We start from the raw sequence: 25,251 nt of genomic DNA on the forward strand, positions 1-25,251 counted from the left end.
GCTCAAATGGGCACAAACCTTGCTGTACGCTATACGCCTGCCTCTTCCCATATTGAAGGAGCCGCTGTGGAACGGTCACAGCAAGAACTATGGGTTGGCCCTTCCTTAGGAGAAGAAAAAGACGATAACCCGGCGGGCGCGCGCACCTCGCGTCGGTGTGCCTCGAGGCGTTTACGCGCATCGACGTCCGAAACACGCGAGCCACCGAGCCGTCGTTTAACTCCTCCGAGGCCTACGCACATTCACTGCAGCATGGCACGCCGCTCCGCCTCCACTCCGACGAGACCACACCTTCAGACCACTACCCCGACGTCCCAAGCGGAGAACCACGTGAGTTTCGATACCAGGAGACATTCTTCAGCTGAAGTTAGTTTGTTCGCGGTAGTAGCAGAGGGCGGGCACTTTTAGATGTCGTGTTTTGTTTACAGCACATCATATGCTATTTACACTGCTGCCGACCGAATGATATTGACAGAGAAGGCGAAGTTCCCTTGACGCCCCAGCTCTCGGCATTACGCCAACACATGTATAGGTAGAAACGTTAAGGTTTTCCAGCCGACAAAACTTTTCTGTTTTAAAGTGAGCACACTTGTATTGTATTTATAGCACGTCCGGGACTGTGCAAAACAGGAAAGCAACAAGGTAACACGTGCGCTGTGAGATGAGAAAATCGACCATGGTAGAACGACACGAAAGCGATTTCGCTAACAAGTGCTAGTAGCCCCATGGTTCCATTGTCTGCCTGACCTGTACCACTTAAAGTGCAAACGTTTGAGAGTAGCATTGGCATGGCTAGACAAGCCATTGTAGTTTACGCTTAGAGGATTGTGTGGCCCAGCTTGTTCCAATGCGCTTGAGTGACGAATTCACGTCAGTGATACAGCCCATTCAGCAAATGACAGCAAAAAGCATCAATTGTACGTAGGAATGTGATCTGCACGGAAAGAATAAAGCCATGTCTGCATTGCGTGATGTCACATCGCTGTCGGAAATTTCATCGAATCTCCGTCATTGGCCGCATTTGTTTTGTTTGCGGCAAGGAGTAGCCCCTAAAATGCATTGTTTTGAAGACGCGCAATGCTATTGTCCTACAGCGCAGGGACACCATCTGTAAAAGTTTAAGTATTGCGAATAAATTTAGTGTTTGCAATAGACCGGCCGTAGACAATCGCAGGTGTAGTACACAATATGTGTGGACAGTCAGCCAAGGGTTTGGCATGAAAGAAATTATTCACTCTTGAAAGATTATTTTTGAGAAACGATGGCAGGAGTACACCCCCGCCTGCGCCATACGGTAAACAACAAAAAAAGGAGTGCCTTAGCAGAAATACACCTGTTCATAACTAATAAGAGCGCGTGAGCTACTTCGCGTTATTTTGCGATGAAGCTGCGTTGCATTCCAATAACTTGCCATCTGTAGCTTTCCCGTCATCGTTGCCAAACCCTTTGCAGTCGATCCTGGCTCCGCTGCTGTCCTCGGTTCTGGGCGTGGCGCTCACCCTGAGCGTGATCACCATCAGCCTCACGGTGCTCCACTACCGGTCGTCGGGGTCCGGAGTCTTCGGCTTCGGGGGGTCCTCTTGGAACACGTGCAACTCCAAGCTCTGCCTGAACCATTTTCGGAGACTCAGCGGTGAGGCAGGGCTATGTAGCCAGCTAGAATAATTTTGTTTGGTTTATGCTCACTTCCCATCTATTACGCTGGATTTTTAGGGATAATTTCGCTCTTATATAAACAATCCAATTGTGCAAATAATTTCTATGCACTCAGCGGTGTCTAAGTGTGTAGGAACGCACCGGTAGGAACGCACGATCGATTAAGCGGATAGCTTGCGCGCAAAAAAACCAACTTACCATAATTTTATCATGTTTGAAAAGGCAATCGCATAAAGTGTCGTTTGCCGAGGTATCTCAACTCGAAAGCGTCCAAGGCGGTCTTTGTATTCCGCAGCCTTCCACACGTCGCGCATTGTTGCGCAGATGAGGGTGCGAGCCATTAAACGTAATCTCAATGTTGTTTTAAATCGCCCTAATGTCAGGGAATCCGAACGGCATCACAAAATAAAGTAGAAGCACCGCGGCTCATTTCTGCAAAAGAAAACTGGGTATACCAGAGAAACTCTTTTGAAGCTGAAGTTCCAGCATATTTCACATAAAATATAATAGCGGCCTCATCGAATACGCGAGCTATATAAATCAGATAAATAGAAACTCCAAGCAAAATATTTGAGTTTTTTTAATTCTCTTTCAGTACAAGCTGATCTAACATAGCGGGAAGCTCCAAATATGGCCCGTGAAGTATGCATAGACGCGCCGCAGCCGATACAGAAAAAAGTCAATACGTGATTTGTAGGTGTACCTTCAGGAATGTCTGAGGATTTCAACTCTTTCTCTCGTGAACATGACGCTCCGCCGGGAGCGCAAACCTTGCTCGGGATTTATAGGAATCCACTACACGGCGTTTCTCGCATTCTTCTCCCACACCGTAGGAGCTGTGCTTTGCGTTACAATGGTCTCAGGGGTCACATGGCCCACCGTGTATACAAGCGGCATTGCCTGTCGGTCGCTCTTTTGTTGTACACCTGTGGCGACGTTTCTTTTTAATTTGTTTACAATTACGCCTTCTTCTATGACCAACTCAATCATGCACTCGTTGCACAAACCACTTTACAACACGTACAAGTGGTGACGTGTGAGAACGGCGTGTGAGGGGTGCTCCGGGGGGAAGGATGTGCGAGTCGCGCCACGCCTGGACATTCGCCTGGCAACCGGGCTGGCAGCGGCTTAAGTACCATATGTCTAAGTGCAGCTCTACCGCAGCTAAATAGCGCCGCCAGCTCTGATGATGTGCACCCTTTGCGCATGCACTCCACCATCCTCCTTTCTTCTGATGCTCTGTGTCGGTGTACGAACGGGAGGACTTATGGAGGGCGTGAACCACGTATAGCTCACAAAATGGAAAAAAATGTTCAAAAATTTGGACAATTGCCTACTAAGGCGTTCCATTCAGGCGGCGCTTGTCTACGTTCTGAGTTGTTAGCTGGCATATTAGGCATTGCGTAACGAAATACGTAGGGTTGTTTTAATTTTGAAGGGTTTTTATTGTTCTTTTTTCGCCAATGATAGAACTTTACACTTTGAAGTACCCGCCGCGTTGGCTGAGTGGCGGAGGCGTGGTGCTACTAAGCAGAAGGACCCGGGTTCGATTCCCGGCAGTGACGGCTGCTTTTCTGATGAAGGCGAAACTCAAAAAACGAGAGTGTGTCGCGATTTCGGCGTGCGTTAAAGATCCACAGCTAGTCACAATTAATCCGTAGCCCTCCACTATGGCGTGCCTCGTAGCCTAGGTAGCTTCGGCGCGTTAAATTTAATAACCAATCAATCAATGAATTTACATTTTTAAGTGATGAAGCGTGCTTGCTTCACCAATTATGTATTATTCCGCAGCTACAAGACGTAGTGCAGGGTCGGCCCGCTTTCGCCATTTTCTATTCGTGTTTTCTTTCTTCGATTCCCGAATTTTAAAGCGAAGCTTTAGTGTCCTTACTGATGCCGTTACACGCCTATACGCCTTAGAGGAAAGTAAATATTCTCTGACGATGATGATGAATGATCGTGTGTGAAGTCAAAAGAAAAAAGCCCTTCCCGTGGCCGGACTCGAACCTCGGTACCACGGGTTGTACATGTATCGAATTGCTTTATTTCGACATGGTCGAAACGAACGCTTAGCCGGAGGTACATAGAACCGAAGGAGGGAACACAAATAGGCGCTTTATTGATAGACATGAGATCTATATCAATATCAGAAACCAAATACTTCTACGAACATAGATGTGTGCCTGCATACGTGCATGTGTATAGGGTGTGCGGTGTGTGTAATGCTGTACTTGGTATTGTATCCCACTGCTTCTGCTTTCATGATCACACCGGTGAATGCAAACTTTCTTCTGTACATTTCGAAAATGCGAAGTGTTAAAGTTTGAATCACCGAAACTGCACTTGGCTCTGAGGCGCGCCGTAGTGGACGGCTCGGGATTAATTTTGACCACCTGGTGATCAGTAACGTGCGCTTTAATCTCGGCACACGGGCGTTCTTCTTATCCGTCTTATCATGAAAACGGCCACCCTTGCTTGAACCAAAACCATGTATACGGGATCATCAGCCCAGAGCCATAGGTATGGAATCACCGCGGCGAGTGTAGACCAGTGTTTGCCGAAGTGGCTGGCTTACTGTGAGATGTGAAACGGTGCACTTTGCTTTATTTTAGTGGCACAGAAACTAGTAACTATTGGGGGTATGTTAAAATATTTAGTTTTTGTTATACTCAGATATTAGATCAATATAATTCCGCACATCTATCAAACAATGGTAGTTCACTTTCGTGGCTTTAAGACATTCTTACGAAGTCATCAATGGTGATTCTTCAACAAAACAAGCCAACTTTTTGAAATAGCGATGTGCGGCTGCTGTGTCATGCACGCGTCTGAAAGATTTTCCCTAATATACATTGTTTTACCATAACTCGTGCGCTTCTGGGGCACCACGACAAAACATTTGCGCAAAAACATTAATGCATATGACCACGACTATTGAAAAGCTTGTCTTCTGCGCGTTCCCTGCATATTGGGTTTTTAAATAAGGGTGGCTACCTGTACTTGTTATCTCGATCCAGTGGCATATTACGAACGGCTGAACTGAAACAGTGACTTAATTCAGTCATTTTGGTTATTAGAATTTCTGCGAGAAAATAAATTTCCATTTCTTGGCGTTCGGCGAGACGCATCCGTACTCCGAAGAAGCATAATGATTCTTTTTATCGTCTTGTAACAATTAGTGCAAATTTAACAGAGTAATAACACCCAGGAATATATGGGCTTCAACTACGCCGAACCAGAACTTCCATGTGCTCTCTTCTGTGGCAAGCTTTTGGAAAGTAACGCTACCATGTCATCTTGGCGCTCCGACGCACAGATTCTCTGAACCGGAACAGCACCCCGTGCGAGGACTTCTACCGGTTTGCGTGCGGGTCGTGGCAACCGCGGGTGGCTGTGGCGCAGACGGCTTTCCGGGACCTGCTGGCCGTTGCCCAACTGGATGCCATCCGGTACTTGGGCGCGGCGCACAACCAGAACCGGACGCTTCCGCAAGGAAGGATTTTGGTACCGGTACGCTCCTTTTTCTGGCTATGGTTTAGTAACGTAGATGTAGTTTTCAAGTAGGCGCGAACGATACATACACACATACGTACATACATACATACGTTCCTACATACATACATACAAGCGTACATGCATAGATACATACACACGTACATACATAGATACATCCATCCATCCATCCATCCATCCATCCATCCATACATACATACATACATAATACATGCATACGTAAATACCTACATATGTACATACGTACATACATACATACGTAAATATATACATACGTACATGCTTACATAGGTGCATACTCACATGTATACGTACATACATATGTACGTACATACGTACATACATGCGTACAGTGGAACCCCACTGATACGCCCCGCGGACTTACGACAACCTGCTTCTTACTACAGAACACCGTGGTCCCGGGAAAATTAAGATTGAAACAATGCATTAAAAACCCCTATGATACGACGCTCGGGTGCACGCAGTCCCCTTGATACGTTTACCCTGGAGCGGTTAAACCGGCGCTTTTCCCACATTTTACTCCGCTTCTCCGCCTCGCCCCGACCTTTCTTTATTCTGAACCCCCGTTTGACACTGCTTGATATGCAAAGGTCCGCATGCGGGCCAGACATCTTGGTGAACACACGCAAGCAAGCAAGCGTGTACGCGTGAGCAGGAGCTAGCCTTCGACGGCCCCATGCAGCAGCAGCGCGCCGACGCACCAACCGCGACAAGTCGAAGTTCAGGTGGCAGGCGGGCCGTGAATTTGAAGCTCCCATCTTGCGGCCGACGAATGCGAAAACATGCGACGCTACCCAACGGTGATGACCAAACACCCGCTTCTGCGCCTACTCTATAGAAATTCTTCCTTTCAAGACACTCTATCGCCCTATATCTCTCCTTTCTGCTTACAATCGTCTTTCAAAGCCGCAGTGTCACTACGCTCCTTTCTTTGAGCCTCAATTCACGCGCGTCCGCCGCAAGGGTGGTCACACGTTAGGTTGGCAGCTCTGTTTTGGGTCACTCGCTAGCCGCCGCAGCAAATCACTGTAGCCAGAGCGCGCTATAATTTTCGCCGCGATACACTCGCGAAGTTTGAATCATGTTATCAATTTCGCGTTGCTGGATCTTGTGGGGAACGAAAACACCTATGTGTTGAGCACTTTGACCCAATAGCAACGGCACGGGCCCGTTCAAAGGGTATCTCCACCCCGTGCGGGAGTGGCGTGTTTTTGTTTTCGTCTCCGCCTTGTAATATCGTTTGTTTTGCTTAGCCTTGTCAGTTTCACGTTCGCTTTTTCCTCTCTCAATTCTCTCGCTCACGCCAGGCGCGCGCGAGTAGGGGGGGGGGGGGGGGGGTGAGGGGCGTCTGTAAATATATAGCGCCGGACAGCATGGGTAAGGTGGCTGCACGGGTGTCGCGGAGTGCGCGGCGCTTGGCTGGCGGGAACTGCGACGCCGTGGAGAAGAGGGGGCACAACATAGGCGTTTCTTTATTTTAAAACTTGGTATTCCAGCTTAAAGTTCTCAAATACCGCGAGAACGCGACAAATATAGTAGTTTAAATATGTTCCTAGCCCACCTGTCGCGCGAGACCGTCTGCTAGGCCGGCAGTTACCCGCCCCCGGCGGTACATTTTGGTCAAAGGACGCTTTATCACGCTCCCTTGAAAGTCGTATTATCGGGGTTCCACTGTACATACATACGTACGTACTTACATACATACATATATACATACATACATGCATACGTACGTACATACGTACATACGTACGTAGATACGTGCGTCCATACGTACATACATACAGACAGCGCACACAATTTAATTGATGTCGACACTGCAGAACGTAGACATGTGTTTTAAGGGTGCAGTTGTTTTGCTTGGTAATTGGTTGTTTTGGAATTACACGCCCAACAAAAAGTTGTAGGTTGACTTATTTGGTCTTTACATGAACCTACCTTGATATTCTTTTTAGAAAAAGCGTTGAACAAGATCCAGCGATCTCCTTTTGCCATCCACAAGCTGTCCATATTCCAACATATGCGGGTAATTGCATAAAAGGCGCGGTGACACCTTTGTGCTTTTGACATTTTCTGCGGATTTAATGGAATGCAGATTCTGCAACCGCCCTATTTGTATATCGGAGCAGTTTAAGCTTGAGCTCTGCTCGTGCCGACTCTTAACAGAAAAATTCGTTCGGCAAAGTGGACAGGGAAAACATGCTAGGCCAAAAGCGTGAGCGAAAGTGGCGACGAGGCTCGGAGCCCACGATCAGATGTTGGGAGTGCGCACCCCCCCAAAAAAAGTTTCCCATGGTCGGATCGATTCTTGGCCCGCGCGTCATGCAACCGGCGTATATCCAATTACACTGTCATCGCATTCGGGGTGCTGAGCGCGACGAATGCGATGCGCGCCGAATGCGATATTGGGCGCTTTTGGTTTAAAGCATGGATTTGGATTTCGGCTCAGTTGATGTGCACTTTAGATTCCAAATTTGGCAGTTTGGGTTTTGGACTTTAGGACTTTAAGGGGGTGGTTTGGGGAATTCAAATTAAGTCAGTTTGCATGAGGTTAGCTTTACTTTCTAACCACCCTCATTTCTGAAATGGGCATAGCTAAGGAAAGCCAAGTTAAGCTACTGAAGACCACCAGCTCCTGTGTTCCCCCAGTCTTGGCAACTCAAATGCGAAGGTGGGCGAATTCGTTTGTACCGCTATTACCGATATCGGCAATTCTCTGTGGAATGATGGGAAAGAGCGAGAGAACAAACTTTCAGTCTTTAATTTGCCCCTGTCCTCACGTACATGTGCACCGGGTCCACGGATCGGGTTCACATGTTCCCAGACTGTTTTCCTTGCAAACCACATTACACACCTATTGTGTGAGCGAGATACAAACATCTCGAGAAAATCGACAATGTCAAAGACATTATACTGTGACAGTATACCATGGCGATGGACTTTAAGTGTATGCGACTATAAAGAGAAGGGAGTAATGGCAGCGATGTACTACAGACGTGCGTTGACTGGAGCTCTATTATCAAGAGAAACGTTACGGAGATACCCTTGACGTTGACAAATAGGAATAGACCAAGTATGTTGCTCTGTACGGTAGGTGTAATTCCGAGGTTCTTTCGCGAATTCAATGTTGCACAGCGTTATAGTTCGCATTACGATTAAGAGAGGGTCAGTAAATCCCCACCCGGATCGGAAAATTAGCAATGCCTAGCTTATGATGGACCTTTCCAGGGGGCTCAGCGTACAAAAAGCGGTTTCCTTTACATTATTGGTCTCGCCGCTAAGTTTTCAAAAAGGGGGGACCTACTCAGGCGAGGCGTAGAAAGGAAACAAAAATCATGCATCCATCTGCATAACCACGATGATGGTAGAATGCGAAACTTCCTCGTAGGGAAATCCCTGGTTGTCGCCTGAGTTTAGAATTTGACTCCCAGAGGGTGTGGACTTATTCAGCTTTAACTTTTACATGCAGGCAGGTTGGACGTTTGATCACTGTGGCTTTGACCTTAACCCTTCGCTATTTGACTTCACGCGATGAAAGCTTCGCGTTCAACAAATCCTCGTCATTACAAGGAGGTGCGTGTGATCAATCCAAACTGCGTTGCCGTGTCGGGTTGGCGCAATCAGATAGATGTCGTCTTCATAATGCAGGGACCGAGGTTCGGTTTCGAACACGGGATTGTTCTTTTTCTTTCACTTCATCCACGATCAACATCATCATCGGAAAAAGTTGGCTCTCCTGCAGTGCATTTTTGAACGCACATGTGCTTTCAGCGCGACGGAGAAAGCTTTGCTTAATAACGTTGATCGCACGTTTGCTTGTTGTATTACTTGCGATATCGCCCATTGATTGATTGGTTGATTGATGTATCTTGATTGAAAGGGAAAAAAATTGGGGAGGGAATGAAGTGACTATCCCGATTTCAGGACCACAGTGGCCTCCGACGCCGCTGTGGCTCTCTTTGCGAGCCATCGCTGGTAGGCAGGGTCATCGCTGCTCAGGGTGCCTCCCGCTGCGTCCGTTGACGTGTTCTTTTGCGGGCTCTTTCTCTCGCTCTGCCACTCACTCTCACCTAACGGCTTCAGGCTTCCTGTCTTGTTGGCTATGTTGCCTAAAAAGGAGCGAGTAAAACCAGCAAAATGTTTTGAGGTGCTGGAAACCCCTTGGAATTATTCTCAGAAATCTAGTTAAGTGTTTGGTATTTGACAGGCATCGCGACCCCAACCGTAATTCAGCTACTTTAGTAAAACAATGTGAGTCGCTAGCGGTGATGAATCGATTCGCTTCGCGGCTTCTTCGCTGCCTCTCCTAAAGCGAAAATTGGGTGGGGATAGCGAACTGGTCGCTGCGTCCGCGATTCTGAGCATTGCTGAGTGGATCTGAGGTGTATAACCGATTTATCGGTTCCTCCCGACAAACTGTGAGTAAAACTGTAATTTCACTAGGTGTAAATGTGTGGACGTCAGTGAGATAACGTCAAAAGAAGGACAAGAAATTGAATTCTCTCTCCCGGCGAAGAAAGTAAACCTCACGACAAATCTGTGGCAGTGAAGCAACACCGAAAGTTGGGCGAGTTGGTAAATCATCTTGAAAGAAACACACAGCGCGGAAAACAGCGGGACCAAAGACGGAGGGATGTACAACACAAGCACTTGTGTTGTACATCCTTCCGTCTTTCGCCCCGTTCTTTTGCGCGCTGTGTGTGCTTCTTTCAAGCAGCGAAGCACTAAGTTGTAACTGAAGAGGCGCTGCGAACTCAGCCGTGCTTCCAAAATGTGAATGTCGTTGTTCTTGTGTCAGGCGCAAAATACCACATGTGATTCAAGATCGTTATGAAGTAATTTGCACACAAGTAAAAAGTACAAAAGACAAACATGGAGTAGCTGGCGGTTTCGGGCCTGCTCCTTGTTTTCTAGACATTATACCCTATTTCCAGGATTGTAAAGCGCCAATTGCAACGCTCAAGATAATTTGCTCATAAAAATCTAGAAGAAAATAGTCTACAAAACAACTTAAAAATTAATCAGCGGAACAGCTGGAAAAGGTATGCCAATTGAGGAATGTGTGCACCAAACGTTACTCACGTGATGATGACAGACTCTTTCGAATTGGATTCAGTTGGATATCCGCCGCGGTGGCTCAGTGGCTAGGGTGGTGTGCAGCTCAGCACGACGTCGTGGTTTTGATTCCCGGCCGCGGTGGCCGCTTCTTGTTTTTTTTTTTTTTTTTGGTGGATGCGAAACTCAAAAACGCCCTTCGAGATTTCGGCCCACCTTAAAGATCACCAGGTTGTCGAACTTAAGCCGGAGCCCTCCACTTCGGCACGCCTAATCGCCTACGTTGTGTCGGCGCGTTAAACCCTACAATCAATCAATTCATTTGGATAATTGTTTCCATAGCAGTTCTGCGGTAGGCTTTGAAACCGACTTGTTTTGCGAACCCAAATTTGAAGGCGACTTTTAGCGCAAAAAAGTACGCGTTAGAAGAGTGCAAATACGGTGTTCCTTGTTCACATTTAATGACTTCGGGCGCTGCAGCTGGATTAGTTTTAGTATTTAGTATAGCACTATGCCAGCGTTCCCTGAAATGCGGAATCACGCGCAGACTTGCATTGTGGGATGCGGTGCGCGGGACGTCGAAAGAGGTTGAGGGGAATATGCTTGTTTCGCAAAAGCCAGTTTCCTGCGTCATTACCAAATCGGAAAACTAATTATAATTATGTTGACATCAATGAGAGGAAAAGGTAATCCTTCATGTCCTCTTCCCAGGACCCCCAGCCCATACAGCGCAACAAGGCGGAGCGGTCATACCGCGTCTGTTTGTACAGCCAGAACAGCGAGGTTGCGCTCCTGCGTGAATTCCTGGCCAACAGATCGCTTTCTTGGCCTGAGCACGCCACCTCTCCCGCCCAGCCCCTAGACGTCCTCCTGGACCTCGACATCAACTGGAACCTGGGTAAGCAAACGAAACGCCCGTTGCGCTTCCCTAATATTTGCATGCCAGTGTTTCCTTGCTTTGGGTGGTGTAGTGCAGTGCTTCCAACTTACTACGTATTTTAGATCATACGCTGGCAGTGATGGCGATGGCAGCCAACGTAATACGTAAATGCTACGGGAAGTTTTGACATTCGTGGCAGCCACTGTACAATTACTGTCGTAGTTACTGATTAGGAGCCAGATGTTACGATGGACCCTCAGACAAACTCTTTCAGCCTTGGCGCAACTTGTAATAGCCGATGAATCGTGGGGAGTAACTGAGAATAATAAATTTGGGCATTAGTTTAATGAAATCTACGGGGTAGTGGATTGAATTACTCCTCTGGTCAGGTAAGGTTTCTCCAATGAAATTATTTATCAATGTAATTTTTGCAAATAGTAAAACAACGGAAGTGCACGTCGGAGTTAAAAGAATAAAGTTGGAGTTCGTGATCGCGCGAAAGAGGCCCGTTCCCCGCTACTGTATTAGCCAGGTGGCCAACTTCGACGAAACGTTTGATAACAGCCTGGGGATTATAACTTGCTACGGGCAACGGTATAACGGTGACTGAACGTCCAAATGAATCGTACTGTGGGTCTTCCACCACACTGGGCTCAAAACTAAAACAAAAATAACCTTCAGTGAGTAGTCGCCTGATACCTTACAAGGCTTTCCTCCCAAATTACGCTTGGAAACAACACATGGCTTGGTAGCGCCTCCAGCCTTGTTTTAAGCGAATCTTTCAGCCCCTCACTGATGTTTCTGTTCCACCCAAAACGCAATGCAGAAATGTCAAACTTCTCTGGCGATGATGATGATCATGAGTGAAGTGATAAAAGGTTAAAGCGGTTTTTGTGGTCGGAAGCCGACGTCTATCCGATTGTTCAATCACAGAACGGTCGAAGTAGTTTGAATTTCGAAAGGGGTTCATGGACGTGCAAATCTAATAAGATCAAATCAACTACTCATCTCCCCCCCACTCCCCCCCCCCCCCCAAAAAAAAAAACGATGCGGGGATGCAAAGCTTCCCAGAATAATGTGCAACGCCTAAAGAACCATCCCAGAAGAGAAGAGTGTCGTATCGCACCCATTGCGGCTTACCATTCCCTTAAGGCAGGAGTGGTGTTACCACCATGCATAAAGCAAGTCCACTCGGTTTTGAATTTCTTCCTTTGTTTTGAGCTTGATTTTTCAAAAGCTTCGCGTTTCCACATCGTTGTTGTTTCCACATGGGGGCAGTTTTTTTTTTTTCGGAAGCCATGCAAATCTTGTTACCTCCTGCAGATCTTGACCACCGCTTTCAAAGCAGAACGTAAATGCACAATTTTCGTCAACCGTGAGCGACGAAAACATTCTAGACGAGCAGCTACCTGCGGAGGCCGACTGCTTGCACTCATTCCATGCAAGCAGCTTATCCGCATGTGTAACGTACTCTGTGCATGCTGATATCCTCGCTAAGTCGCTCGCTGTGAAAGCTGTGATTCTGTTAACTGACTCTTTGGCTTTTTTATGTAACCAGCAGTTTGGACGCATAGGCCCCAAACTTAGGGTCGAACAAAGCGATTTCAAAGGCAACTTAGATCGGCCCCAACGAGCTATCTAAAGAAGAATCACAGAAGTGACACTTAGAAATACGAAAACAGCTGAGTGGACAAAGGGAAAATAATTGTGAACAAGACATTTTTGTTCAAATTGAACGGAAGAAATGATCATGGCGAGGAAATACCTTGTGCATGAGGGAGAAAAGGGGGACCCTCGATTTATAGGGGTGGCTGCCAATAGACGATAAACGCTATAGGAGTCTGCCAATGACTCCATGGAGGGTTGAACTACGAACATTTCAGGCGCAAAACGTGGACTGAGCCAGCACATGGTACACGTGGCTGGATATCTTTTGCGAAGCGCTTCGTCCAGCAGCGGACGCAATCAGATGGCAATAGTGCTGATGGTATAATAATGATCATGATAAACAGCCTTGAGGACAATGCAGCCAGGTTGTTATCAACGGCGGAAAACCCCTGGCATGAATTTCTGCGGATGGCGCCAGACTCTTTCAGAATGTTTTCTATTACCTGGTTTTTGTTAGCATTTACGCTAAGTGAGGGGACCCTTACGCTAAGTGAGGGCACCACTTACGGTCACTAGAATGTCGTCTATACCAATTGCAGGCCTGTGGTTTTCTATACGCCTGGTGCCGGTGCCGGGACACAGCAAGCGTATGATCCGGATCGGGCCCGGCATCGTATCCGCATCGTGGAAGAAGGCCCTTGACGCCCTCGTTCTCAAGGGCGTCTACAATGCGCGCCTCCGTAAATTCTATGACGCAATGCGGACGACCAACTTCGTTCCCATGAGCGACAGGCAAGTTCCAAGGGCCCGCTTCTCTCGCGTAGCTGAGGCCGTGAATAACCGGTTTTGGCTTCAGGTAATTCAGGCGTTCAGGGAAGAGCCGCACAAATACACCGTTTCGTGTTTTAGAGCGAAAGCTTTACTATGATATGCCTCACAAGGTCACTAATGGCGTAGCAACAACCTTCAACCGCCGGAGCACGTCTGGCAAGTGTTGCGTAACGTCGCATGATCGGCTGCGGAGAGCCGTCGCTGCGGTGCTCTCTCGGATCCTGGCCGCTGTGGTACCACGTGAACAGACGAGCATCTAACAGCTGTTTTACTGGCATTTGGTCACTCAATGTTGCATTGCATGGCCCCAGCTAGGCAGTCATTGCGTCCGATTCAGCGGGAACAAGCGGCTGAAGCGAATCATCCAGTAAATATAAAGAGGCATACCATCAGATTTGCAATAAAGGTCAACTTTCAGGAAACACTCTGTGCATAGTACGTGTCCATTCAAACAGCCTTTGTCGCTTTTCATGACTAAGTTTGGAAGTATTAAAACTCACCCAATTGTGTGTTCAGGCTATTACTTCCAAGTAAGCATTGAAGGCTTCTAAGTAGAAGAACGTTAAAATTTTCGGAGAAAATTTGGTGCACCAATACATTCTAAATTGTTGTACCACTTCTGATCTCTTTAAATTTGGGAAAACAGGATTGCAGAGTACCTAGTCCGATAGTGTCAGGGGTTTCGCGTGCTCTCTTGTCTCGTACGCTGCACTTTCGCCTTTTTATTTTTATTTTGAAAGTGAAAATTTATTTCATAAAAGCAATACCAACGTATTGGTATACCGACGAGGTTCATAGAGTCAAGAAGCTGAAAGGGGACCGTCGATTTTCAATACATACGATGACTGCATGAAACAAGCTATTCGGTACAAGAGCCCATCGGATAAGTACGCAGTGTAATAGGACAAGGCATATTAGCCTATCGTATAAACAAACACAAAAAGGCAGCCGGACCTAATAAAAGAAGAAGTTTAATCAATTAGTGAATAACAAAATAGGAAACAAAGGTACACGAGAACACCAGAAAAATCCGCAATAGATCAGAAAAAAAAGATGGTATTTATTACAGCACAAGAAATTCTCTGAGGTTTTTTTAAAGCAAATTAGGGACGGGGATAATTTAATAGCCAGTGGTAAATTATTCTAAAATGCGGCAGCTGCAAAACAAGTGCTTTTCTTCCCATAATTAATGTGAACAGTCAGTAGTAAGAAGTTGTTATTTCTTGAAAACCTAGCGGTGCTTTCGCCGCGCAAAATAGTAACATCGATAAGGTTAAATGAAAGGTTGGAATGCAGCAATTTGTAAAAAAACATTTCTAATTGATAGTGAAATAGTGTTTTGATTGATAGTATGTTATTCTGACGCTGTAGCCCTAAGGCATATGATAGACATGAACTAAATGTTAGAATGTGAATACATAGGTTTTGAATACGTGTACAGATATAACGTGACAAGAGTATGTGTTGCCCCATGAGACAATGCCGTAATGAAAATGGCTGTGAAGGAAAGCAAAATACAAAGGTAATAAAGCGGTATCTGTAAAAAAGTGGCGAGCCTTATTAAAGCAGGTATGCGGAAAGCCGTTTTCTGCTTGAGATTTAAAAAATGAAAACAAAATGTAAGGTGAGGGTCGAGGTGAATACCATGGAATGTAACATCGTCGCAACTTGTGATTAAATAAGATGTAAGGTATATTACCGGGAAAAAAAAGCGATGGGTTTCTGATAAGGCCTACAGACACGAATTTAGTTTTCTCAGGGTTAATCACTACATATTTGTCGCGGCCTCACTTTACAACGTTAATTAGTACTGCGTTCAAGTATGACGTGGGAAAAATTGATGGTTTATCAGCTGTAGAAATGGTTGTATCAACTGCCTACAAGACGCAATGGTATGAATTAACACAACCCGAAAGGTCATTATATACAAAAGAAACAGTAAAGGACCTAAAATTGACCCCTGGGGCAATCCTTGGTTAAATGTTCTAGTTTCAGAAAAAGGGCTAGCCACATATACAGAGTATTGTCTGTTAAGTAAATAGATTTGCACAAATATGAGTGGTGGTCTATGAGTGGTGTAAAATTTCCAAGGTCAATATATTTTTAATGAAATTCGTTAGTGAAATCAATGCTAGGTTGGTAGAACAACCAGACCGGACACCGATTTGACATGGGTTCAGTAGATTAAATTCATTCAGATAGCTGTTCAGACGTTTGGCAAATATCTGTTCGATTAGTTTGCTTTGACAAGAAAGACTGAAAATTGGGCGGTAATTGGATATGATTAACCGATCACCTTTTTTCAAAATCGGTTACCCCTTTATGTCTTCAGAAAAGATGGAAAATTGCCAGACTTAAAGAGAAGATTTATTATATGACTGAGTGTATTTACGACTAACTCAGAAAATAGCTTCAACTGGCGAATAGAAGTATTATCTAGACCTGGGATAGTGTTTTTCAGCGTCCCAAGAGTAGAGAGCACTTATTCTGCTGTAACTAGCAATAAAAAGAATGATTTGCTAGCACGGCGCAAATCAAGTTGTGCATTCAAGGACGAAAAATAACGGACAAAAAATAATCGCAAAAGGCTTCAGAATTGTGAGTGCGATCCGTCAAGATTGTACCATTCTGGGTAAGTTTTGGTATTGGGGCATTAACTGTAGCCGTGTTAAGGAAGGTATTCAAGAGATTTCATTGTTTTTTTGGGTCCTTTTAAAGCAACTGCATTCTTCAGCATTTATTACCCACTATAACAACTGGATAAAATTCATTATCGTGAACTGTATTTGGCAATAAACATGTGACAAAACTTATAACTATTACCATTTTTCAATTTTTCCTTCAAGACTGGATTTTTAACGGCGGATACATTGGGAAATATCCTGCTTTTTCGGAAGGTTGAGCGACTCATTTATGACTAAGCAATTCCTATTATTGTTTTGTTTAGTAATTAGAAAAAAGGCGTAATGCGTTTCCAAGTTACGATGAAGGCTCAACACATTGCCTTATCTCTCACTGCCCTATAGGGGGTCCAATAGTGAGAGCTATGACACATTCTGAGGCTGAAGTGCCAAACTTTTTAATGCGAGGAAACCTGCCTTTAACATCGTTCGCTGCGTCTAGAAGGTGAAAGCGAATTTGACTTGCTTCCCCTATATGACATTTCGCAACGCTTATTCTGAACTTTATATAGTGTGACATCACATCGAAAGTTGCTTTCCGTCACGTTCCACTTTTTGTTGCCAGGAAACGCTGCAACTGAATATCTACGTTGACATAGAAGTGATTCTTAGATAATTCTCTGCGTCCACCTGGTAGCGCCACGTTTATTCCCGCAGTAACTGTTTATCAGGCCACAGGGCCTTTTCGGTTGTCAAACCAACCACTTTGCACTTAGCGTGCATTCGGTGACTGCAAAGCGAAAGTTTTCGCTCAAAGAGAGAAAAGAATTTCCATACGATGAAACACTACTTTGCGTTCACTCGCAGAGACCTTGAGGCTCACCGTCGCGACGAGTCCACCATAACGGCCGCCCTGTCCGACACCACGAGTTCTGGCGGAAGCGAGCTGGCGTTCCCCCTGAAGCAGATTCAGAAGCTTGCTACACCGAACCTGGCATCATCGCACTGGCTATCGCTGCTTAACCGGCACCTCAAAAAGAGGCATAGGTAGGCAGCCAAGCACACAAGCATCACTACATTGGCGCCTAGTGTCACACTAGGTATTAATGCATCATGCGGGACATCTGCTGTGTAGGCAGTAAGCGAGGGGCAAGGGTATAGTGCTTAAGAAAAAAAGATCTATCGCACCTAATCCTGTATGAGATCTATTCAAAATTAAATGCTAACTGTAAGCCGACACTCCTCAACGACCATTCACCCGCACCTATGGTACTTTCTTACGTCGAGAGGATATTACTCATATTTGCTTGACCCTGAAGCGGATTTTCGCGTAGCTGTCACTAGTGTCTCGCTTCAAGGCAAGCTTCCCACTAGCCGGACCTCCGCAATATGCGTTTTGATCTTTCCGAAAATGGTGAAATTTTTTCGCGTTCTTTCTACCGTAAAATGTGCCCTTATTCTTGCATTTAAAGTTTGTGTTTAGGAGCAGCGAAACTAATTCCAGGTGTTGTGTTAAGCAAGGGTTGATGTTTTTATAGATTTGTGGCGTTTTTTGAGGCCACGGGGCTTGTTTGGAAACAATTTGGAATCCAAAAAACGTGACTCAAAACATTTCTAAATTATTTTGGACGGGAGAAATACCTTACAAGATAGCGGTAAAATTATGTGGTAACGCTACTGATCAACGCAGCAGTTCATTGTGCAACACTGCGTAATGGCTTCCCGGTTATCGTAATATTTTTTCGTCGTTTTAAAGGTAGTTATAAGTTTAACAACTGTGTCAAACATATGCTTCATTTATGTTTTTTTCAGATTAAAATCATTTTTTTCTCATAGTTTGGGGCTTCCTGCTTTTTCACTACCTTTCTACGTCAAGTGATGTAGCGATGGCATAAATCACCTTGGCTCGTATGGTACCGTTCCAACACAGGGTAGGCGAGACGGACCGTCTGCTGGTCACCAACGTGAAGCTTCTGCAGGCTGTAGACGGGCTTCTTCGGTCGCTTTCCGTCGAATCCATTCTCCAGCAGCTTGCCTGGACTCTGGTACAGCTGTTGGGTTGGATGGCTGACTCGAGCCTACCAGGACGCCCCGTCACCGCGCACATGGCCGAACCAAGGCACGCTGATTGCCTCTGGGCCTCCAACAGGGCCTTCGGACTGACCCTGCTTTCGAGGTGCGCACGCTGCCTTGTTTTACTGCTGTCTGCGGAAGGTTGCTTGAATGATGGAGAAAGTAAAACAATTTTGGTCGCATCTTCGGCAACTCCAGGTCTAGCTTTAATCTCCAGTGCGACTGGACCAAAAGGGTACCTCAAAAGCATGACGCTGCCTTATTGTCGAGGTGCTTAGCGTGGTCATACAATCAGCGCGTACAGGTACAGCCAAGTGGTTGGGAGATATATTGGTGCCCGTGAAACCCCCTTAATTGAATAAAACGAAGGTCGCCTATGTATGACGGCACTCTGTGTCCTTCACTATAAAGTAAGTTGAGTCGTCCGGAAAGCTGCAAATTTAACAGCCAGCGTTATTCTCAACAACACTCCGCCTTCACATCAATAGAGAGGCCGCTGGAGACACGATGTGAATAGCTTTCGTAACAAAAGCGCTCACATTAAACAGCCATGTTTTCAAGGGATGTGCTGTTTTCAAGTTGTGTACCATATATTCACGTGTGCCCAGCTACATCGACACCAAGTACCCTTTGGCGACGCGCGCTGCGGCGGACGACATCCTGATGGGCATTACGCAGACTGCCGTGAACCTATTCCTCAAAACGCCCTGGATTGACGGCGAGAGCCGCGACGCTGCCATCGACAAGCTGCGTCGCATGAACACGTCACTCTGGCCAGCCGATGCATTCCTGAACGCATCCGAGACAAGTGCCATTCTTCAGCCCTTCCCGGAGCCCACCGAGGAAGTCTTCCGTTCCTGGTTGGACGCACTGATTGTTCGCCGGGCGCTTCTGCGAAACAGGAACTTTGAAGCCGCCTTCTACTCAGAGGACATGCAATCACAGCGAGCACTTTTCAGGTGAGTGGGCAGTCTTGTTAACAGGCCCCGGCCTGTACACCAGTTTTTTACAAGTACAACTGCGGCACTCCTCGTAACAGCGTCACAGCAACGTGGACTGTGCATAGTCAGTTGCGGTTGTTGCTAATATGCCATTGTTACAAGCAGCTCGTTTTCAACATCGCTGTTTTTGGCGTTCCCTTTCTTATCCCTCATTTACTTTTATATTCCACCGTGAATGCACTAATGTCATTATCTATTTATGGTGGACTCCAGGAGTAACATGAGCAAGAGGGGGCAGCATATGGGGGGCGGTACACGGGAAATACATAGTAGTAGTAGTAGTAAACGTTTATTGGAGCAAAAGGGGAAGGGAAAAGGGTGGTGGAAAAGCGTCCCTAGTCCAGGATGCCTCTTGACCGGTCCGACTCAATGGCCCGAGAAACCAAGGCCCTCTGGCGGGCCGGGCCCGGGCTACATGACTCGCCACTAATTTTTGGCCTAACATAAGGACGTTGACTAAAATTGGCTTTCCTTCTGGAGCGTGCGCTGAAAAAGTGTAGAATGCCGCCACGCACTTTCAGATGTGTGCCCCGACAAAAAGTAGGTTTTAAGGAGATGCCATATGTACTCGCTACTTGAGTGTTCCGGCTCCGTATATATCCTTTTCACTACAAAAATTGCCGGTGAAAGCACAGAGATGGGGAGGTAATTAGCCACATCTTTCGCTCCTCCTACACGTCTTAACCCTGCATTAGCATCTGCCCGTCCCCTCTGTTCCTAAACAATGGCGACTAGTCCACCCAGCTCCGGCGAAGTGGTCACTTTGTGCTACAGATCTCAACAAACGTGCAGGAAACATCTTTTGCGGGAAGGGGGAAGTATGGCTTATTTGAACTTTCTATAGTGCCTTTATTTACCCTGCTTTGCTACATGGTGCAGGTACTACTACTACACGAACGAACTTGCCGTGTCATTGCAAGCACTCACCAGCCCGCTGTACGTGGACGGCGGAGGCCTCGCTGTGAACATCGGAGGGTTAGGCGCCCACTACGCCGCCACCCTGGCACGTGCCTTTGACCCGAGGGGCGTGCTCATCGATGGACGTGGTTTAGCCACTGGACTCTGGTGGGACAAGTCGTCCTACCAGGAATACGAACGCAGGACCACTTGCCCTGCTGGCGACGACGACGAAGGCTTCGAGGGCTTCGCGGGTGTTGCTGCCATTGAGATAGGTAAGAGATAACAATAAAATTGTGGACGTGGTGAGGTATAACGAAGAAGTGAAAAATGAAGCTGGAGAAATATTTTTACTGAACGCCTGACAAAAGGCTGCTTCAATAGCGTTCAAATAGTGATATAATGTTTGCGGTAATATATAGTTTCCGGCACTACATCGTGTTTACAGGAATACGCTTGAAAACTTGAAAAAGTGAATATGCAGATATATCTCTGCTGCAGTGTATACATTTCGCTCATAAAGTGTTTAAACAATCACAATGTGCTTCTAATTGTCGTTTTCAGCGACGCTAAAATTATTCGTTTTGCCTTATGAGCTGGAGATTAGACATGCGCTCTGAATTCATACCGTCGACCCTTGCGCGATATAAACGATCAATCGCGACTACAACCGCGAAAAACATGTGCTCACAGCAGGGCTGCTGTGCATTTAGAACATGGCTCAAACTTTATTCGATGCTACACGAATCCATTGTTCAATAGTATTAGCTACAGGTCAGCAAGTGCACGAGTTATCGCAAATCGCTTGATGTAAAACAATAAGCGTCTGTATTCACACGCTCATCTGTATTGGTGGAGGCACCGCACCATTCTGGTGGGGGCGTCCTATAGTCCGGGCTACCGTTGCCGTACCTAGCTGCTCGAGCCCTCTCTATCGGCATGCGGCTGGTCTACAGGTTCGCACTCTTTCACCTGCCTAAACTCTGCTCGTACGTAGGTAGGAGATCGGAAGTGAGGGGTGGACTTGTTGCCATTTCCATACCAGATGTTACAGGGCTCCAGGACGGGGGCAGACGTTGCAGGTGCGGTAGTATTGTGTGGGATACAGATATTGGAGAATGATAGCTTGGTGTTCATAGTAGGGCTGTAATCGGCGGAGTGCACCATCTATGTTTAGAGAGAGTGAGGGTGTGGTAGCGGGAACTGTTGACTCTTGTGTCTATTCGAAGAGGGTGTCCGTGTAAGTGTGGAGGCGGCTGGGTGTCTTCTACGGGTCTTGTCTGTCTTTGGAATTGCAGGGAGGATGTGTGTTCCAGAACCAGCGTCTGTCGCCTCACTTCTATGGAGGGACTCGTTTTCTGTTGTCCGACTATATAGATGTCGAGCAGCTGTGAGGTGTTATTGAAAATCAGTGGCCCAGCAAAAATAGACAGCCGAGCAGGTACACGTGATAGGCCCCTTGCGAACCCGCGAGTATTGTGATGCATCCATTAGGGAGTGACTGCGAGAGCGATGGTTATTTATTTAGCGTCGTTGGTGGAGCTTATTTATGTCGTGGCAACGGTGAGTTCTGTGGCCTGGTGGTCGATCACCGGCACCACGTGGGAAGTCTTGTAAGGATAACGGGTGCAGCAATTGTGTCGTATGATGTGTTTAGCTGCTTACTTCTTGGTAAAAGCGTCGTCCCGTGCTTTGCGGCGGGATTTGTTATGAGGGTTTAAGTTTCTGTGGATGGTGGCTACACAAATAAATTGGCAGATGTTGAGACGGATGCATTCTGGCTGGACTTGTTTGGATGAAACCGCATTATCGAGGTGTTTAGGTTTTGTCGGCAGGAAGGTGCCAGCCTAATGGGGAGGGTGATTTGGAAGTGGCGATAAGCTTCGCACGATTCTTCCAGTGTGCTGCAAGTTATTGTATGCGTGGAAAATAAATCTCAAATCCTCATTATTCATGGTTTATTACGTACTCCTAATTGTGAGAACGTGTGCGCGGATGTGGCAGGGCTAGGCGAGGGTCGAGTTTGTGGGCTTCACGCGTATTGTTTTCCAAGGACTTCAGCGCGAGGTATAGTTGGCTGTACTTCAGGCGCCGGCTGAGGGTTTTTGGGGGGATTCAGAGAGAAGCGTTGGTTCAGCATAACCCATCCAACATGCTGTACTTCGCATGAACACCGCAGCCGGTTGGAGACGGATGGGCCGCAGCCAAAGAAATAGACACCGAGACCCCTTCAGAAAGCATTGAATGCCGCAAATAACAAGTGCGGGAAGCATAAAAAGAATCCAGACATGATTGAGGAAAACTACGCAAAACCACAAACTATTATGTAACCCCGCGGAACTAGAAAATAAAATTGAACAGTAAACCCTCCAATTTATTCAGGATACATATGGCCAAATTGGCAGCTACATGCACGGAAGCCATAAAATGAAACGCGCTTGGAACCACACAGACCACATCCCAATCGTGTAAATTACAAAAATCTTATTTATCTCTTAACCCGAAAGACCATTGACATTGGAACATCTTCGGCATATTTGCCTTACCTCCAATTTGGGAGAATGTTTGAACAAATCACACTTACGTGCCCACTCTTTTATTTTCGAAGCTCTCACTCATGCACACACTCTATTATAGGGTACGTGCTTGTTTGCCTGCGGAAGAAATACTCCTTCAACTTTCTGGAGAAATAGTAACACCGTGAGGATTTGCAGACTCCCGATCTACTCAGGAAGCACCTTCGCGCTACTCGCGCTCTCTCATAATAGGAGAAGCTTCTCCACTTCTGAATGATTACTAGACGAGTGTAGTTATGTGACTGGGTCATGTTGTAATGTGCTAAAGGAACTGTGGTGGTATTGCGTACACCGCCACGCGGGTGCCCGGCCTAACCAGGCGTATACCTAGATGAAGGGTTGGTCATTAGCCTTCTTGGGAGTTGCGCGAGCCTGTGTTGCGAATGAACAAAAATGGGCGTAGTCTTGCAGGCTGGAGGCCGAGGATGCTAGCGTAAAAAGCTGGAAGAGGACTGAGAGCAGCCTCGCTTATTCGTTGCACTGCTTCCTCCAAGTAAGCGGATGTCTTTGGCTCTGTGGCTTGCAGCACGTAGTACAGAAAATTTCCAAACGTGTTGTTGAAAGGAGTTTACGTTTCTGGTATAACATAGGAATGGACCCCATTTACTAGGTCATAGGCAAACCACGATTTATTCTGCATTTCAATTCCAATAGTTTAGGCATGACTTTCAAGAGTCCCGCCCGCCCATGCTGCAGAACTGATAAGTAGAAAAGGTCCAATGAATTTGCCAATATGTGTTTGGAGTAGAAGTAACTTTGTGACGCTGACGCGACAAGCAGGTGCCCTAGTAATCATTGGCAGGCCGATAACAAACCAATACTTCCCTCTCCTTCCATCCCCCGCAGCCTACGCGTCGTTCAACGCGACCCGCGATATAGGCAACCGGGGAAGGTCTCGGAGCCGGCGCGCCTTCTTGGGCCTGACCGAGGACCAGGCCTTCTTCGTGTCCTTCTGCCAGGCCTTCTGCAGCGGCGACCCGTCTGAGCGCCAGCGGCTTGCGTGCACTGCGCCGCTGAAGAGCAGCCGCGCGTTCGCGGCCGCTTTTACGTGCCCCGTCGCCTCGGCCATGAACCCGGCGAAGAGATGCGGCTTCTTCGAGGGCGAGGGACAACGCGACACCGGTGCATCAGCAGGAACGAAGTCCTCGATGCGGTCTCCTTACCCCGAACCCCCACACCGAACTCTTCGTCGAGCAGGCGTGGCCTCCTCATTGCCACCGACTCCGTTTGGCATGAACATGTTCTGACACAGTCTTGCGTAGGCCTCTATTGGGCACTTTCCTATGTTATTAAAAAGATCAGAAAGTTTTGAATAGCATTTTCACCCACAATCCTAAATAGTAAGCTAAAAAGCGAATGGCTGTGCAAGTATTGTTCTCGGGCATAAAAAATGGGTGGCGTTTGCATTTAAGTCGACGCATGCGACTTGTGAAGTCTCGAAAGCCCGTATCCCCCTAGAGACCTGGTCGTTCTGTCGCCAATCGGGCCCTGCAATTAACTACTGTGAGAATACGAACGCAGAACATTAAGACCGAGCAATCGGTAAACAGTAGGCAAAGCAGGGCCATGAAGAATTCTTGTTTGTGCAGTAAATAAGTTTCTGGATATTCGCGTAAAGAATTTTAGCTCTCACCTTTCTTCTCTAATTGCGCAATTCATGACATTACTTGGAAGGCCGGTGCAGAGGAGATGTAACAATGTGTTTAACTAATGCTGTTTTTCTTGAAATACGTTAGGTTTGTACCAGATTATCAGTTTTATTGCGTATGTCGGCTGTACTTACCTTTCCCTCCCCTAAGACTTGGGATAAACGTTGTAAAGAGGGAGCCATAAGGCCGGCTGGTAATCAATTGATTTTGTGACGTACAGATTTGCTAAGTGAAGGACTCTTATTGCCTGTCCCTCCCACTGTTTATGCCCTCCTCTGTAAGTTAGGAAAATTTCTGCCGACACCTATCATGGATTCTCTAAATTTATCATATGTTATTAAAATTCAATCCCGTGAGAGAGAGTCTGTACGGTGTTTCTGTTGCACAGTTATAACTCCGCATGGCGTTTTCTTGCTGGCTCAAGCGCGTTAGTGTTGCAAGTCGCTTTTTCTCAATAACTTGCGTGCTTCCAAGCGCTCTAAGAGCCTAGAGTGCCCACCATAAAGCAAGTAAGTGCCTGTGGAGGCTTGTCGAATGAAATGCATGATGGGTAAGAGATGTGGGTTTGTAGCCGCCGCACATGGCTCACAGTAATAAGCGTTGAGGATACCACGACATCCATTCGCAGGTGAATTGACCCAGCGGGCGCTATCGAATCGTTACCCAGACAACAGACATGCAAAAACATTTGTCCTGCTGTTAATAATAAAGTGACCACGCAGGACCTCTACTGTACTTTTTGTTATTAAGATGAGGTCCAGCTTTTCGTTGTTTCTGGCGCTTCAGGCGTAGACGTGCTTTTCGTATTTTCTATTCGCATACTTTGTAATGAGTTATTTCGGTGTTCAGACGGCTCGACTGACGCTTTCT

At 46.7% G+C, this 25,251-nt stretch overlaps 1 protein-coding gene across 1 annotated transcript; it reads left to right on the forward strand.

The window, feature by feature from the left end:
• Positions 1–252: 252 nt before the first annotated feature.
• On the forward strand, positions 253–23,979 carry LOC144146596 (endothelin-converting enzyme 2-like). Its single transcript, XM_077678535.1, has 10 exons — positions 253–330; positions 1,453–1,633; positions 4,973–5,166; positions 10,957–11,143; positions 13,333–13,525; positions 17,053–17,232; positions 18,116–18,361; positions 18,867–19,217; positions 20,139–20,431; positions 23,579–23,979. The coding sequence occupies exons 1-10, from the start codon at positions 253–255 to the stop codon at positions 23,977–23,979; spliced, it is 2,304 nt and encodes a 767-aa protein (XP_077534661.1).
• Positions 23,980–25,251: the final 1,272 nt, after the last annotated feature.

This window comes from Haemaphysalis longicornis, unplaced genomic scaffold (genome assembly GCF_048455015.1).
Source record: "Haemaphysalis longicornis isolate Haplotype H1 unplaced genomic scaffold, Haemaphysalis longicornis Haplotype H1 scaffold_7, whole genome shotgun sequence".
Classification (NCBI taxonomy): Eukaryota; Metazoa; Arthropoda; class Arachnida; order Ixodida; family Ixodidae; genus Haemaphysalis; species Haemaphysalis longicornis.

What these genes read in the sequence shown, in the direction of transcription:
- LOC144146596 (XM_077678535.1), top strand. Translation starts at nt 253, where the DNA reads ATGGCACGCCGCTCCGCCTCCACTCCGACGAGACCACACCTTCAGACC. An exon ending in AAGGAAGGATTTTGGTACCG is followed by an intron (nt 5,167 to 10,956) that starts GTACGCTCCTTT and finishes TCCTCTTCCCAG; the next exon opens with GACCCCCAGCCCATACAGCG. An exon ending in TGTTGCTGCCATTGAGATAG is followed by an intron (nt 20,432 to 23,578) that starts GTAAGAGATAAC and finishes CATCCCCCGCAG; the next exon opens with CCTACGCGTCGTTCAACGCG.